At 51.1% G+C, this 17852-nt stretch overlaps 1 protein-coding gene across 2 annotated transcripts in view; it reads left to right on the top strand.

Annotated features, from left to right (window-relative positions):
• Positions 1-723: 723 nt before the first annotated feature.
• lrrc34 (leucine rich repeat containing 34) overlaps positions 724-17852 on the top strand; it is a 96811-nt gene continuing 79682 nt past the window's right edge. Inside the window, exons 1-3 of one of the 2 annotated variants that reach the window (XM_072473617.1) lie at positions 724-828; positions 1625-1746; positions 5017-5141. In XM_072473617.1, the coding sequence (XP_072329718.1) occupies positions 799-828; positions 1625-1746; positions 5017-5141 (277 nt within the window). In that variant the 5' untranslated portion in view covers positions 724-798. Of the gene's footprint in view, positions 835-1624; positions 1747-5016; positions 5142-17852 lie in introns of both variants that reach the window. The other variant, XM_072473616.1, reaches the window with a different exon arrangement.

The raw sequence follows: 17852 nt of genomic DNA, 5'->3' as shown, positions 1-17852 counted from the left end.
CTCTCTCTCCTCTATCCCAGTCTCTCTCTCTCTCTATCCCAGTCTCTCTCTCTCTCTATCCCAGTCTCTCTCTCTCCTCTATCCCAGTCTCTCTCTCTCTCTATCCCAGTCTCTCTCTCTCTCTCTCTATCCCAGTCTCTCTCTCTATCCCAGTCTCTCTCTCTCTCTATCCCAGTCTCTCTCTCTCCTCTATCCCAGTCTCTCTCTCTCTCTATCCCAGTCTCTCTCTCTCTCTATCCCAGTCTCTCTCTCTCTCTATCCCAGTCTCTCTCTCTCCTCTATCCCAGTCTCTCTCTCTCTCTCTATCCCAGTCTCTCTCTCTCTCTATCCCAGTCTCTCTCTCTCTCTATCCCAATCTCTCTCTCTATCCCAGTCTCTCTCTCTCTCTATCCCAGTCTCTCTCTCTATCTCTATCCCAGTCTCTCTCTCTCTATCCCAGTCTCTCTCTCTCTCTCTATCCCAGTCTCTCTCTCTCTATCCCAGTCTCTCTCTCTATCCCAGTCTCTCTCTCTATCCCAGTCTCTCTCTCTATCCCAGTCTCTCTCTCTCTCTATCCCAGTCTCTCTCTCTCTCTATCCCAGTCTCTCTCTCTCTATCCAGTCTCTCTCTCTCTATCCCAGTCTCTCTCTCTCTATCCCAGTCTCTCTCTCTCTATCCCAGTCTCTCTCTCTCTCTCTATCGCAGTCTCTCTCTCTCTCTCTATCCCAGTCTCTCTCACTTTCTCTCTCTCTCTGTTCCGGGTTCTGTTTGTCTCTGTTTATTGGTCGCTGTGGAAACGCGCGGAGCGGCATCGCGAAGATGGAGTTTGAGCAGGAGGAGGAGGCCCCGGTTAGAGTGAGAGAGAGAGGGAAGGTGGGAGGGGAAGGTGGAGGGAGGGATGGAGGGAGTTGAAGGTGGAGGAAGGGATGGATGGAGTGAGAGAGGTAGTTGAAGGTGGAGGGAGGGAGGGAGTTTAAGATGGAGGGAGGGGAACGTGGATGGAGGGAGTTGAAGGTGGAGGGAGAGAGGGATGGTGGGAGGGAGGGGAAGGTGGAGGGAGGGATGGAAGGAGGGAGGAGAAGGTGGAGGGAGGGAGGGAGGGAGGGGAAGGTGGAGGGAGGGATGGAGGGAGTTGAAGGTGGAGGAAGGGATGGATGGAGTGAGAGAGGTAGTTGAAGGTGGAGGGAGGGAGGGAGTTGAAGATGGAGGGAGGGGAAGGTGGATGGAGGGAGTTGAAGGTGGAGGGAGAGAGGGATGGTGGGAGGGAGGGGAAGGTGGAGGGAGGGATGGAAGGAGTGAGGAGAAGGTGGAGGGAGGGAGGGAGGGAGGGGAAGGTGGAGGGAGGGAGGGATGGTGGGAGGGAGGGGAAGGTGGAGGGAGGGATGGAAGGAGGGAGGAGAAGGTGGAGGGAGGGAGGGAGGGAGGGGAAGGTGGAGGGAGGGAGGGGAAGGTGGAGGGAGGGAGGGAGGGAGGGAGAGGAAGGTGGAGGGAGGGAGGGAGGGAGGAGAAGGTTGAGCGATAGAGGGAGGAGAAGGTGGAGCGATGGAGGGAGGAGAAGGTGGAGCGATGGAGGGAGGGGAAGGTGGAGGGAGGGAGGGAGTTGACGCTGCTGTGTTTGTGATGGTTTCTATTTGTTGTGTTTTAGTCGAGGGTGACCAATCCGGGGCAGTTGGCCCAACTCTACCTGACCACCTGCTCGGACTCGCAGCGAGACTACAACCCCTACATTTATGAAGTGACTCGAGAGATTGACCAGCTGCCACCAGGGTCAGTCTGCACAATATTCACCTCAACCAAGCTCATCAATCTTACAATTAACCTTTAGGCTGATCGTAAAACCTTCTCTATTCCTAATCTGAAGAGAGACTGAGGGAGATGAGGTGATGCAGGAGGTTTGTGGAGAACAATCAATTAACTTTGTCTGATCAGAGAGCAACAAGAGGATAAATTTCAGTGATCAGAAAATAGAAACAGCAACAGTGGAGATCATTCGGTCCAGCATGCCAATTCTAGCTCTTTGAAAGCGGTTGTGCTTCGTCTCATGGCCCAGTTTTGTTTTGTTTAGCGCTCTGTCACTCAATCACAGGTCTCTGTACTTTCAGAATCATTTATTGAATCAGCTTCCACCTCCATTGCAGCTCAAGTATTCAAACAGTATTCGGAATATCCAAACGATTGGCCTCCTTCTGCACTGTAAACACTGACTCAAACAAAGCACAGCCACTCTGTCTCTTAACCCTCTTCTACCAATCAATGAGATTGTGGATAATCTCCAACTCCACATCCAAACTCCCTTTGCCCCAACAAAATTAGAACATAGAACATTACAGCGCAGTACAGGCCCTTCGGCCCTCGATGTTGTGCCGACCTGTGAAACCACTCTAAAGCCCATCTACACTATTCCCTTATCGTCCATATGTCGACCCAATGACCATTTGAATGCCCTTAGTGTTGGCGAGTCCACTACTGTTAGTGATCTCATATTTCCATACAGAGAAAATAGAAGCAGGAGGAGGCCATTCGGCCCTTCGAGCCTGCTCCGCCATTCATTATGATCATGGCTGATCATCGAGTTCAATACCCTGAACCCGCTTCCCCCCATATCCCTTGATCCCTTATCCCACCCCCATATTGTTTGATTCCCCCCCCCAGGTCCCTTGATTCCCCCCAGATCAGAGCACAAAGGAACTTGTTCACGATTTTCTTAAGGTTAATGTGCAGGTTCAGTCGGCAGTTAACAAGGCAAATGCAATGTTAGCATTCATGTCAAGAGGGCTAAAATACAAGACCAGGGATGTACTTCTGTGGCTGTAATACTCCCAATTGGAGTATTGTGAGCAGTTTGGGCCCGTATCTCAGGAAGGATGTGATGGCCTTGGAAAGGGTCCAGAGGAGGCTCACAGTGGCCTAATTATGGCCTAATTCTGCTCCCATGTCTTATGACCTTAGGATCCCTTTATCTCCCCTTGATCCCTCCCTGATGCATTGATCCCTCTCTGATCCCTTGCCCCCCCGGACTCCTTGACCCTCCCCGGATCCCTTGACCCCCCACCCCGGAACCCTTCCCCCCCCCCCCCCATATCCATTGATCCCTTTAGCCCCAAGAGCTGTATCAAATTCCTTCTTGAAATGACACAACGTTTTGGCCTCAACTACTTTCTGTGGGAGTGAATTCCTCAGATTCACCGCTCCCTGGGTGAAGAAATTTCTCCTCACCTCAGTCTTAAAAGGTTTACACCTTATCCTCAAACTATGACCCCATCTTCGGGACTCCCCCACCATCGGGAACATTCTTCCTGAATCTACCCTGTCTGATCCTATGAGAATTTTATAAGTTTCTATGAGATCCCCTCTCAGTCTTCTAATCTCCAATGAATATCACCCAAACCGACTTAGTCTCTCCTCATATCACAGTCCCGCCATCCCAGGAATCAGTCTGGTAAACCTTCGCTGCTCTCCCTCCACAGCAAGAACATCCTTCTTCAGATAAGGACACAAAAACTGCCCACAATACTCCAAGTGTGGATTCACCTTGGCCCAATACAATTGCAGTAAAATATCTCTAGGGGTGGAGTGGGGGAGTGGGGGGTGCGGGGGTGGGGAGGGATGGAGTGGGGGGTGGGGGGCTGGGGGTTGGGCGGGGAGGTGGGGTGGGGGGATGGAGTGGAAGACGGGGGTTGGGTGGGGGGTGGGGAGGGATGGAGTGGGGGTGTGTGGGTGGAGTGGTGGATGGAGTGGGGGGTGGAGTGGAGGGTGGGGTGGAGTGGGGGGGGTGGAGTGGAGGGTGGGGTGTGAAGTGGGGGGGGTTGGATGGAGTGGAGTGTGGGGGGGTTGGGTGGGGGGTGGTTTGGGATGGAGTGGAGGGGGTGTGGGTGGGGGTTGGTGTGGAGAGTGGGGGGTGGTGGGGGGTGGAGTGGGGAGGTGGGGGGATGGAGTGGAGGGGGTGTGGGTGGGGGTTGGTGTGGAGAGTGGGGGGTGGTGGGGGGTGGAGTGGGGAGGTGGGGGGATGGAGTGGGGGGTGCGGGGTGGTGGGGGGTGGAGTGGGGGGTGGCGGGGTTGGAGTGGAGGGTGGGGAGGAGTGGGCGTTGGGTGGGGGATTTGGTGGGGGATGGGGGGGTGGGGTGGGGGGATGGAGTGGGGGGTGGGGTAGGGGAGTGGGGTTGGGTGGAGTGGGGGATAGGGGGGTGGAGTGGGGGGGTGATGGAGTGGGGGGTGGGGTGTTGGGTGGAGTGGGGGATGGGGGGGTGGAGTGGGGGGGTGATGGAGTGGGGGGTGGGGTGTTGGGTGGAGTGGGGGATGGGGAGTTGGGTGGGGTGGAGTGGAGGGTGGAGGGGTGGAATGAGGGTTGGGGGATGGAGTGGAGGGTGGGGAGTTGGGTGGGGGGTGCTGGGTGTTGGGTGGGGGGGGATGGAGTGGGGGTGCAGGGTAGGGTGGGGGTTTGGATGGGGGGATGGGGGGTGGAGTGGGGGGGGTGGGGGATGGAATAGGGGGTACAGGGTGGAGTGGGGGTAGGGTGGAAGGTGGAGAGTTGGGTGGGGGGATAGAGTGGGGTGTGAGGGATGTTGGGGAGCTGAGGGGGTGGGGGCTGTTGGGGTTTGGTGCGAATTTAGTCTCTATCAATTGGTGCTTTAAGTTGCTGATTCATTCGGAATACTTTGTGCATTTATAACTTATCGTCCTGCTCAAGTGAAACATAGAAAGGAATCTGATCAGTGAATAACGTCTCTGTCAGCTTTCCTCTGTTTTACTTTGGTCATATTGGGGAGGGGGGGGGGGAGCAGAGAGGGGGGCGAGGGTTCCTGAGCTCTATTCCCTAAATGCTTTACAGCCAGGGCAGAATACCGATTTCTCAGAATATTTGGACACCAGGTGTACGGGCACGACGGAAGGGCCTCTATTTAACATCCCTGGTTTAGTCACTGCGAGTTACAGTGTGGTTATGATCAGTAAACAGCACTATCAGGTTGAATTCCAAATGGGTGATCAATAACAGGTGCTCCAGGTCCAGTTGTTGAATTGTTTATGCTTTTCCTTCAGGACTATGTATGGTGGATTTACAATGAATCTGAGCGGAAGCACGCAGCTTGTCGAAGGCCAGAAACTAACCGATGATGATGTTACAATTCTGGTTCATCTCCTCCGACAAAACACATACATCACAGGTCAGCCCCTCTCAGTCCAAGCCAACCAACATTTGGCCTTAATTTTATTTAGAATTTAATTTACTTTATTCCATGACTTCCTCACTGCGCTTTCTTAACTGTTTCATGGAACAATGCATTGTAGAACTAGCTAGGGATAAAGCTAATCAACTTCTAGGATAACGCAATTCGGCAGTGCTAATTAATAATCTCATAGTAGAAGATCTGTGGGAAATAGTGATCATAATACAATTGAGTTCCATATGAAGTTTGAAAGCGAAATATTCCGTTGCCCAAAAAATTTGTTTTAAGGCAGAGATAGATAGTGTCTTGATAAACAAGGGGGTGAAAGGTTATTGGGGGAAGGTGGTATATAATGATGGACAGATCTGAGCGGCCAACTCTTCTTAATGTGAATCTTTGTATGGGAGGTGGGGAGGAGTGTACTGGCTAAGATTAATTAGGTTTATAGAATAAAAAGATATGCCAAAAATAAAGTGTGAAATATTTAAAGGAACAATTTGTAAGTATTCAAAAAAAGTAGATTCCACTGAAAAACAAGCCAACAAGAACAATCTAGTCCTGGTTCACCGCGGAAGTGAGGGATAGCAGTATATTAACATAAGGCTCATAATGTTACAGAGGATGGTGTTAAGCCTGAGGATTGGGAATGTTTTAAAAACCAACAAAGGGAGACCAAAAAGTTGATAAAAGGGGTAAAATAGAATATGAAAGTAAACTGGCCTGAAATTTAAAAAACGAATTGTAAGAGCTTTAACAAATACATAAAAAGGAGGAAAGTAGCTAAAGTAACCATTGATCCCTTTGATACAAAGACAGGTGAAATGATCATGGAGAATGATGAAACATAAGATTTTGAGGGGACTTGACAGGATGTATGTAGATGGGATATTTCCTCTTGTGGGAGAATCCAGAACTAAGGATCATTTTATAAATAAAGAGGCGCCCATTGAAGACAGCGGTGTGGATAATTATTTTTAGCTCAGAGGGTAGTGATTTAGAACTTTCATCTTCAGAAGTAGGTGGAAGAATAATCTGAATATTTTTAAGGCAAAGATGGATCAATTCTTGATAAACATGGGGTGAAAGGTTATCAGGGGTAGGTTGGAATGTGGAGGTGAGGTTGTAATCAAACAAAGCTTGTGATCCGACTGAATGTTGGAACAGGTTTGAGGGGCTGAGTGACTTACTCCTGGTCCTACGTTCATATGTGTGTTCATTTGTAATGACAGAGACATTGGGTGGGGCAGCAGGGTGGCACAGTGACTTAGCGCTGCTGCCTCATGATGCCGAGGTCCCAGGTTCGATCCCGGCTCTGGGTCACTGTCCGTGTGGAGTTTGCACATTCTCCCCGTGTCTGCGTGGGTCTCACCCCCACAACACAAAGATGTTCAGGGTAGGTGGATTGGCCACGCTAAATTGCCCCTTAATTGGGGAAAAACTAAATTGGGTACTCTAAATTTATTTGAAAAAAAGAAGAAAAATGACAGAGACATTGAACAAATATTTGTAGCTGTCTTCGCAGGTAGAAAACAGAAATAACACACCAGAAATAGGGGATAGGCAGAACAACGTATGGTAAATTCATAAGACCATAAGACATAGGAGCAGAATTAGGCCACTCGGCCCATCGAGTCTGCTCCCCTTATTAATCAAGAACCTATCTATCTCTGTCCGAAAGACACTCAGTAATTTGGCCTCCACTGCCTTCTGCCCATATTTAAAAAAAAAAATCTTTATTAGTGTCACAAGTGGGCTTACATTAACACCATAATGAAGTTACTGTGAAAAGCCCCCAGTCGCCACACTCCGGCGCCTGTTCAGGTACACAGAGGGAGAATTCAGAATGCCCAAATTACCTAACAAGCAGGTCTTATGGGACTAGTGGGAGGAAACCGGAGCACCCGGAGGAAACCCACGCAGACACGGGGAGAATGTGCAGACTCTGCACAGACAGTGACCCAAGCGGCAATCGAACCTGGAACCCTGATGCTGTGAAGCAGGTGTGCGAACCACTGCCATAGCTCAAAGCATCGAATGTTATGGCGTGCCAAGTGCTCATCCAGGTACTTTTTAAAGGATGTGAGGCAACCCGCCTCTACCCCCCTCCCAGGCCGTGCGTTCCAGACCCTCACCACCCTCTGGGCAAAAAGTTTTTTCCTCCAATCTCCCCTAAACCTCCCGCCCCTCACCTTGAGCTTGTGTCCCCTCGTAACCGACCCTTCAACTAAGGGGAACAGCTGCCCCGTATCCACCCTGTCCATGCACTTCATAACCTTGTACACCTCGATCAGGTCCCTCAGTCTTCTCTGCTCCAGCGAAAACAACCCAAGCCTATCGAAACTCTCTTCATAGCTTAAATGTTCCATCCCAGGCAACATCCTGGTGAATCTCCTCTGCACCCCCTCCAGTGCAATCACATCCTTCCTATAATGTGGTGACCAGAACTGCACACAGTGCTCCAGCTGTGACCTCACCAAAGTTCTATACAACTCCAACATGACCTCCCTGCTTTTGTAATCTATGCCCCGATTGATAAAAGCGAGTGTCCCATAAGCTTTTTCACCCCCCTATTAACCTGCCCTCCCGCCTTCAGAGATCTGTGGACAAACACGCCAAGGTCCCTTTGTTCTTCGGAACTTCCCCATGTCAGGGCATTCATTGAATCTTTCCTTGTCACATTACTCCTTCCAAAGTGGATCACCTCACACTTTTCAGGGTTAAATTCCATCTGCCACATTTCTGCTCATTTGACCATCCCGTCTGTATCTTCCTGTAACCCAAGACACTCAGCCTCACTGTTAACCACCCGGCCAATCTTTGTGTCATCGCAAACTTACTGATCCTACACCCACATAGTCATCTTAGTCATTTATATAAATGACAAACAATAGGGGACCCAGCACAGATCCCTGTGGTACATCACTGGCTTCCAGTCACTAAAGCAGCCGTCTGTCATCACCCTCTGTCTCCTACAGCTCAGCCAGCTCTGAATCCACCTTATCAAGTTCCCCTGTATCCCAGGTACATTTGCCTTCTTTATAAGTCTCCCATGTGGGACCTTGTCAAAGGCTTTGCTGAAATCCATGTCAACTACATCAACTGCACTACCCTCATCTACACACCTGGTTAATTGCTCAAAAAAATGCCCCTTGGGCAGCATGGCATCCCGCAGCGGCAGTTTCCCCGTGTCCCCGCAGTCCTGCGCTGTAAGACGGCCCGCTAACTCCGTCGGGCCCCGCTGTTTCTTCTGCGGGCAGGCGAAGCACCCCCGCCAGCGCTGCCCGGCCCACACCTCCACCTGCAAAGGGTGCGGCAAGAAGGGCCATTTTGTGGGGTCTGCCAGGCACGAGCGGTGGTCGCGGTCTCCAGCGGCGACTCCGGACCGCCGCAGCAATCTTCTCTTCGGGCCCCAGGCGGCCAGCATTCACCGCCACCCCCCTATCCTAGGCCCACGTATGGCCCACGGACGCGGCCATCTTGTTCCTCGGACACCACGCTGGACGGATGGGCGCCGCCATTTTGCCCATCCCCGACCACCATGTGCGACCCATGGGAGACGCCATCTTGGATGGGGCCCCAGGACCCCAGCACGGCCGACTTCACGCTGCCCGATCAAAACCCGCAACTGCTTCATCTGGCCTCGGTGACTCTGGACCAAAATCGACCTCGGACACTCTCAACAGCAACGACGAAGGTCTTCATCAACGGCCATGAGACGCCCTGCCTGATCGACTCTGGGAGCATGAAGAACTTTATACACCCCGACACGGTAAGGCGCTGTTCACTTGTTACCCACCCTGTAAACCAAAGGATCTCCCTGGCCTCCGGGTCACACTCGGTGGAGATAAAGGGGTTCTGCCTAGCGAACCTCACTGTCCAAGGCAGGAGATTCAACAAGTTCCGCCTTTATGTCCTGCCGCACCTCTGCGCGGCTACACTCCTGGGGCTGGACTTCCAATGTAACTTGCGAAGCCTGACCTTCAAATTCGGCGGCCCTATACCCCCCCTTACTGTCTGCGGCCTCGCGGCCCTTAAGGTCGACCCACCTTCCCTGTTTGCGAACCTCACCCCGGATTGCAAACCCGTCGCCACCAAGAGCAGACGGTACAGTGCCCAGGACCGGACCTTCATCAGGTCAGAGGTCCAAAGGATGCTGGGGGAAGGGGTCATTGAAGCTAGCAACAGTCCCTGGAGAGCTCAAGTAGTGGTGGTAAAGACCGGGGCGAAACATAGGATGGTCATTGACTACAGGCAGACCATCAACAGGTTTACGCAGCTGGACGCGTACCTCTTCCCCGTATAGCCGACCTGATAAACAGGATCGCGCAATATAAGGTCTTCTCCACGGTGAACAAAGAACAAACAAAGAACAAAGAAATGTACAGCACAGGAACAGGCCCTTCGGCCCTCCAAGCCCGTGCCGACCATGCTGCCCGACTAAACTACAATCTTCTACACTTCCTGGGTCCGTATCCCTCTATTCCCATCCTATTCATGTGTTTGTCAAGATGCCCCTTAAATGTCACTATCGTCCCTGCTTCCACCACCTCCTCCGGTAGCGAGTTCCAGGCACCCACTACCCTCTGCGTAAAAAACTTGCCTCGTACTTGTGATACTTGTGGGGGGGACGACTTACCAGGAGTAAGCCATGGGGTACGGGCCTCTGGCACGGAGTCTGTCCCTGTTGCTCAGAAGGGAAGGGGGGAGAGGAGCAGAGCATTAGTAATTGGGGACTCTATAGTCAGGGGCACAGATAGGAGATTTTGTGGGAGCGTGAGAGACTCACGTTTGGTATGTTGCCTCCCAGGTGCAAGGGTACGTGATGTCTCGGATCGTGTTTTCCGGGTCCTTAGGGGGGAGGGGGAGCAGCCCCAAGTCGTGGTCCACATTGGCACCAACGACATAGGTAGGAAAGGGGACAAGGATGTCAGGCAGGCTTTCAGGGAGCTAGGATGGAAGCTCAGAACTAGAACAAACAGAGTTGTTATCTCTGGGTTGTTGCCCGTGCCACGTGATAGTGAGATGAGGAATAGGGAGAGAGAGCATTTAAATACATGGCTACAGGGATGGTGCAGGCGGGAGGGTTTCAGATTTTTGGATAACTGGGGCTCTTTCTGGGGAAGGTGGGACCTCTACAGACAGGATGGTCTACATCTGAACCTGAGGGGCACAAATATCCTGGGGGGGAGATTTGTTAGTGCTCTTTGGGGGGGTTTAAACTAATGCAGCAGGGGCATGGGAACCTGGATTGTAGTTTTAGGGTAAGGGAGAATGAGAGTATAGAGGTCAGGAGCACAGATTTGACGTCGCAGGAGGGGGCCAGCGTTCAGGTAGGTGGTTTGAAGTGTGTCTACTTCAATGCCAGGAGTATACGAAACAAGGTAGGGGAACTGGCAGCGTGGGTTGGTACCTGGGACTTCGATGTTGTGGCCATTTCGGAGACATGGATAGAGCAGGGACAGGAATGGATGTTGCAGGTTCCGGGGTTTAGGTGTTTTAGTAAGCTCAGAGAAGGAGGCAAAAGAGGGGGAGGTGTGGCGCTGCTAGTCAAGAGCAGTATTACGGTGGCGGAGAGGATGCTAGATGGGGACTCTTCTTCCGAGGTAGTATTGGCTGAAGTTAGAAACAGGAAAGGAGAGGTCACCCTGTTGGGAGTTTTTTATAGGCCTCCTAATAGTTCTAGGGATGTAGAGGAAAGGATGGCGAAGATGATTCTGGATATGAGCGAAAGTAACAGGGTAGTTATTATGGGAGACTTTAACTTTCCAAATATTGAATGGAAAAGATATAGTTCGAGTACAATAGATGGGTCGTTTTTTGTACAGTGTGTGCAGGAGGGTTTCCTGAAACAATATGTTGACAGGCCAACAAGAGGCGAGGCCACGTTGGATTTGGTTTTGGGTAATGAACCAGGCCAGGTGTTGGATTTGGAGGTAGGAGAGCACTTTGGGGACAGTGACCACAATTCGGTGACGTTTACGTTAATGATGGAAAGGGATAAGTATACACCGCAGGGCAAGAGTTATAGCTGGGGGAAGGGCAATTATGATGCCATTAGACGTGACTTGGGGGGGATAAGGTGGAGAAGTAGGCTGCAAGTGTTGGGCACACTGGATAAGTGGGGCTTGTTCAAGGATCAGCTACTGCGTGTTCTTGATAAGTATGTACCGGTCAGACAGGGAGGAAGGCGTCGAGCGAGGGAACCGTGGTTTACCAGGGAAGTGGAATCTCTTGTTAAGAGGAAGAAGGAGGCCTATGTGAAGATGAAGTGTGAAGTTTCGGTTGGGGCGATGGATAGTTACAAGGTAGCGAGGAAGGATCTAAAGAGAGAGCTAAGACGAGCAAGGAGGGGACATGAGAAGTATTTGGCAGGAAGGATCAAGGAAAACCCAAAAGCTTTCTATAGGTATGTCAGGAATAAGCGAATGACTAGGGAAAGAGTAGGACCAGTCAAGGACAGGGATGGGAAATTGTGTGTGGAGTCTGAAGAGTAGGCGAGATACTAAATGAATATTTTTCGTCAGTATTCACTCAGGAAAAAGATAATGTTGTGGAGGAGAATGCTGAGTCCCAGGCTAATAGAATAGATGGCATTGAGGTACGTAGGGAAGAGGTGTTGGCAATTCTGGACAGGCTGAAAATAGATAAGTCCCCGGGACCTGATGGGATTTATCCTAGGATTCTCTGGGAGGCCAGGGAAGAGATTGCTGGACCTTTGGCTTTGATTTTTATGTCATCATTGGCTACAGGAATAGTGCCAGAGGACTGGAGGACAGCAAATGTGGTCCCTTTGTTCAAAAAGGGGAGCAGAGACAACCCCGGCAACTATAGACCGGTGAGCCTCACGTCTGTAGTGGGTAAAGTCTTGGAGGGGATTATAAGGGACAAGATTTATAATCATCTAGATAGGAATGATATGATCAGGGATAGTCAGCATGGCTTTGTGAAGGGTAGGTCATGCCTCACAAACCTTATTGAGTTCTTTGAGAAGGTGACTGAACAGGTAGACGAGGGTAGAGCAGTTGATGTGGTGTATATGGATTTCAGCAAAGCGTTTGATAAGGTTCCCCACGGTAGGCTATTGCAAAAAATACGGAGGCTGGGGATTGAGGGTGATTTAGAGATGTGGATCAGAAATTGGCTAGCTGAAAGAAGACAGAGGGTGGTGGTTGATGGGAAATGTTCAGAATGGAGTACAGTCACAAGTGGAGTACCACAAGGATCTGTTCTGGGGCCGTTGCTGTTTGTCATTTTTATCAATGACCTAGAGGAAGGCACAGAAGGGTGGGTGAGTAAATTTGCAGATGATACTAAAGTCGGTGGTGTTGTCGATAGTGTGGAAGGATGTAGCAGGTTACAGAGGGATATAGATAAGCTGCAGAGCTGGGCTGAGAGGTGGCAAATGGAGTTTAATGTAGAGAAGTGTGAGGTGATTCACTTTGGAAGGAATAACAGGAATGCGGAATATTTGGCTAATGGTAAAGTTCTTGAAAGTGTGGCTGAGCAGAGGGATCTAGGTGTCCATGTACATAGATCCCTGAAAGTTGCCACCCAGGTTGATAGGGTTGTGAAGAAGGCCTATGGAGTGTTGGCCTTTATTGGTAGAGGGATTGAGTTCCGGAGTCGAGAGGTCATGTTGCAGCTGTACAGAACTCTGGTCCGGCCGCATTTGGAGTATTGCGTACAGTTCTGGTCACCGCATTATAGGAAGGACGTGGAGGCTTTGGAGCGGGTGCAGAGGAGATTTACCAGGATGTTGCCTGGTATGGAGGGAAAATCTTATGAGGAAAGGCTGACGGACTTGAGGTTGTTTTCGTTGGAGAGAAGAAGGTTAAGAGGAGACTTAATAGAGGCATACAAAATGATCAGGGGGTTGGATAGGGTGGACAGTGAGAGCCTTCTCCCGCGGATGGATATGGCTGGCACGAGGGGACATAACTTTAAACTGAGGGGTAATAGATATAGGACAGAGGTCAGAGGTAGGTTCTTTACGCAAAGAGTAGTGAGGCCGTGGAATGCCCTACCTGCTACAGTAGTGAACTCGCCAACATTGAGGGCATTTAAAAGTTTATTGGATAAACATATGGATGATAATGGCATAGTGTAGGTTAGATGGCTTTTGTTTCGGTGCAACATCGTGGGCCGAAGGGCCTGTACTGCGCTGTATTGTTCTATGTTCTATGTTCTATGTACATCTACTCTAAACCTTGCCCCTCTCACCTTAAACCTATGCCCCCTAGTAATTGACCCCTCTACCCTGGGGAAAAGCCTCTGACTATCCACTCTGTCTATGCCCCTCATAATTTTGTATACCTCTATCAGTTCTCCCCTCAACCTCCTTCGTTCCAGTGAGAACAAACCGAGTTTATTCAATCGCTCCTCATAGCTAATGCCCTCCATACCAGGCAACATTCTGGTAAATCTCTTCTGCACCCTCTCTAAAGCCTCCACATCCTTCTGGTAGTGTGGCGACCAGAATTGAACACTATACTCCAAGTGTGGCCTAACTAAGGTTCTATACAGCTGCAACATGACTTGCCAATTCTTATACTCAATGCCCCGGCCAATGAAGGCAAGCATGCCGTATGCCTTCTTGACTACCTTCTCCACCTGTGTTGCCCCTTTCAATGACCTGTGGACCTGTACTCCTCGATCTCTTTGACTTTCAATACTCTTGAGGGTTCTACCATTCACTGTATATTCCCTACCTGCATTAGACCTTCCAAAATGCATTACCTCACATTTGTCCGGATTAAACTCCATCTGCCATCTCTCCGCCCAAGTCTCCAAACAATCTAAATCCTGCTGTATCCTCCGACAGTCCTCATCGCTATCCGCAATTCCACCAACCTTTGTGTCGTCTGCAAACTTACTAATCAGACCAGTTACATTTTCCTCCAAATCATTTATATATACTACAAAGAGCAAAGGTCCCAGCACTGATCCCTGTGGAACACCACTGGTCACAGCCCTCCAATGAGAAAAGTATCCTTCCATTGCTACTTTCTGCCTTCTATGGCCTAGCCAGTTCTGTATCCGCCTTGCCAGCTCACCCCTGATCCCGTGTGACTTCACCTTTTGTACTAGTCTACCATGAGGGACCTTGTCAAAGGCCTTACTGAAGTCCATATAGACAACATCCACTGCCCTACCTGCATCAATCATCTTAGTGACCTCATCGGTGGATCTCAAGTCCGCCTACCATCAACTACCCCTCCGTACTAGTGACCGCAAATACATTGCCTTCGAAGCAGATGGGCGGCTCTATTATTTTTTAAGGGCTCCCTTTGGTGTCACTAACGGGGTCTCGGTCTTCCAACGCGAGATGGACCGAATGGATGACCGGTACGGCTCGAGCGCAACGTTTCCGTATCTCGATAACGTCACTATCTGCGGCCATGACCAGCAGGACCACGACACTAACATCCGGAAATTTCTCCAGACCGCTAAAATCCTTAACTTAACGTATAAGAAGGATGAATGCGTATTTAGCACCGACCGTCTGGTCATTCTCGGCTACGTAGTGCGAAATGGAGTTATAGGCCCCGACCCTGAACAGATGCGCCCCCTCATGGAGTTCCCCCTCCCTCACTGCCCCAAGGCCCTGAAACGCTGCCTCGGGTTTTTCAGTTATTACGCCCAGTGGGTCCCTAACTACGCTGACAAAGCCCGACCCCTGATCCAGTCCACAACCTTCCCCTTGTCGACGGAGGCCCGCCAGGCCTTCAGCCGCATCAAAGCAGACATTGCAAAGGCCACGATGCACGCCATCGACGAGTCCCTCCCCTTCCAGGTCGAGAGCGATGCATCCGACGTAGCTCTGGCCGCCACCCTCAACCAAGCGGGCAGACCCATGGCCTTCTTCTCCCGCACTCTCCATGCTTCCGAAATTCGCCATTCCTCGGTCGAAAAAGAGGCACAAGCCATAGTTGAAGCTGTGCGACATTGGAGGCATTACCTGCCCGGCAGGAGATTCACTCTCCTCACGGACCAACGGACCACCTACAACTACGAGACCTTGTATCGTCCTGGGAAGCTAAACGAGCCTCCTGATGCCCTGTCCCGCGGCACATGTGCCAACGCACAAGTGGACCGCCACCGAGCCCTCCACGAGGACCTCTGCCACCCGGGGGTCACTCACTTTTTCCACTTTATTAAGACCCGCAACCTGCCCTACTCCATCGAGGAGGTCAGGACAGTCACCAGGGACTGCCAAATCTGCGCAGAGTGCAAACCGCACTTCTACCGGCCAGAGAGGGCGCACCTGATAAAGGCTTCCCGCCCCTTTGAATGCCTCAGCATGGACTTCAAAGGCCCCCTCCCCTCCACCGACTGCAACACGTACTTCCTCAACGTGATTGACGAGTACTCCCGGTTCCCATTCGCCATCCCCTGCACAGACATGACCGCAACCACCGTCATCAAGGCCCTCCAGGGTATCTTTACACTGTTCGGTTTCCCCGCGTACATACACAGTGATAGGGGGTCCTCCTTTATGAGCGACGAACTGCGTCAATTCCTGCTCAGCAGGGGCATCGCCTCAAGCAGGACGACCAGTTACAACCCCCGGGGAAACGGGCAGGTAGAGAGGGAGAACGGAACGGTCTGGAAGACCGTTCTACTGGCCCTACGGTCCAGGAATCTCCCAGTCTCCCGCTGGCAGGAAGTCCTCCCGGTGGCCCTCCACGCCATCCGGTCGCTGCTCTGTACAACCACCAATCAGACACCTCATGAACGTCTCCTTGTTTTCCCCAGGAAGTCCTCTTCCGGGACCTCGCTCCCAACCTGGCTAGCGACACCCAGACCCATCCTGCTTCGGAAGCACGTGCGGGCGCACAAGTCGGACCCGTTGGTCGAGAGGGTCCACCTGCTGCACGCTAACCCCCAGTACGCCTACGTAGCGTTCCCTGACGTCCGGCAAGATACGGTCTCCCTACGGGACCTGGCGCCCACCGGAATCCCACGTACAACCGAACCCCACCCCCCCCCCCTCCACAGCACCACACAGGAGGGTCAGTCCTCCCGCCGCTCCTGCCTAGGCCCTCCCACCCACTGACGCCCCCTACAGGCACCCCCCTCTCTTGTCAACCGTTTGCCCCACCAGCACCGTCTAGGGGTGACAAACTGCCATGGAGGCCGACGCCACGGTCCCGCAGTCGCAGACGCCCGGACCCCCACCGGAATCACCACCAAGGCTCAGACAATCCAGGAGGACGACCAGGCCACCCGACCGACTGATTGCCTCAGTATAACCGATCTGTATCTGTAAATAAACACTGACTGTATATACCTTCCACGATTGTAAATATTCTCGACAGCCTTGTAAGGAGGTATCACGGTACCTTCGTATCTGATCATACCATGTTAGATGCAATTGTAACCACTGGCCACCACCCCCACCGGACTCTTTTTTAACAGGGGGTGAATGTGGTATTATCAGGTATTGCAGTACCCGAGAGGCTGAAGACCATTGGTTAAACCTAGCAGCTTACCATTGGCTGTTTGGTATGTGGCTCCGCCCTGACAAGTGGGGTATAAGAACCGGTGCCGTCCCAGCAGCCCTCATTCTGCACCAAAGCTGCTGGGGAACAGTTCTAGTCTATTAAAGCCTTCGGTTCTGTTATTACCTTATTTTACTAATAATTGATCGTGCATCTGAGTGCTATCTCTCTCTCTGTCCGGAAGGCCTGCTGTGAGGGCTATTTTCACGGAGCTACACAGTCCTGAATACAAACTGCGAACTGAAAGCAACATTTGAACAGAAGTAAGGAGCCTCTCCAGAAAATCTACAAGTACTGCATTTCTAAAGTACAGAAAGCCTGAATGAATGATTCTACAGAGAGACCATTACAGGCTGCAAACAGAGACTTTAGTCAGCAAACTGGCTGTGAAGGAAACTGTGCTAAAAAACATCATCAGAAACAAACCATCATCTGACATAATAAGTGGTTATTTATTATTTTTAACCACTTTCCACCGCTCTGTGTTTCTCTGTCTTGTGTGTCTGTGTCTTTCTGTGTCTATGTGAGTGTGTGTGTGTGTCTGTGTGAGTGTGTGTCAGTGTGTGAGTGTGTGTGTCTGTGTCTATGTCTATGTGTGTCTGTCTGTCTGTGTGAGTGTGTTTGTGTGAGTTTGTGTGTCTGTGTCTGTGTCTGTGTCTGTGTGAGTGTGTCTGTGTGAGTATCATAGAATTTATCATAGAATTTACAGTGCAGGAGGCCATTCAGCCCATCGAGTCTGCACCGGCTCTTGGAAAGAGCACCCCACCCAAGGTCAACACCTCCACCCCATCACCCAGTAACCCCACCCAACACTAAGGGCAATTTTGGACACTAAGGGCAAATTATCATGGCCAATCCACCTAACCCGCACATCTTTGGACTGTGCTATCCACAATGCTACCGTGCTGCCCCTTATGTGTGTGTGTGTGTGAGTGAATGTGCGTGTGTCTGTGTCTGTGTGAGTGTGTCTGTATGAGTGTGTGTCTGTGTGAGTATGTGTGTGTGAGTGTGTGTGTCGATGTGTGGCTGTATGAGTGTGTGTGAGTGTATGTCTGTATGAGTGTGAGTGTGAGTGTGTGTGTGAGTGTGTGTGTGAGTCTGTGTGTGTGTGAGTGTCGCTGTGTGTGTGTGTGTGTCTTTGTGTGTGAGTCTGTGTGTGTGAGTCTGTGTGTGTGTGTCTGTGTGTGTGTGTGTGTCGCTGTGTGTG

Source organism: Scyliorhinus torazame, chromosome 14 (assembly GCF_047496885.1).
Source record: "Scyliorhinus torazame isolate Kashiwa2021f chromosome 14, sScyTor2.1, whole genome shotgun sequence".
Lineage (NCBI taxonomy): Eukaryota > Metazoa > Chordata > Chondrichthyes > Carcharhiniformes > Scyliorhinidae > Scyliorhinus > Scyliorhinus torazame.
This window is presented reverse-complemented; position numbering and strand designations above follow the sequence as displayed.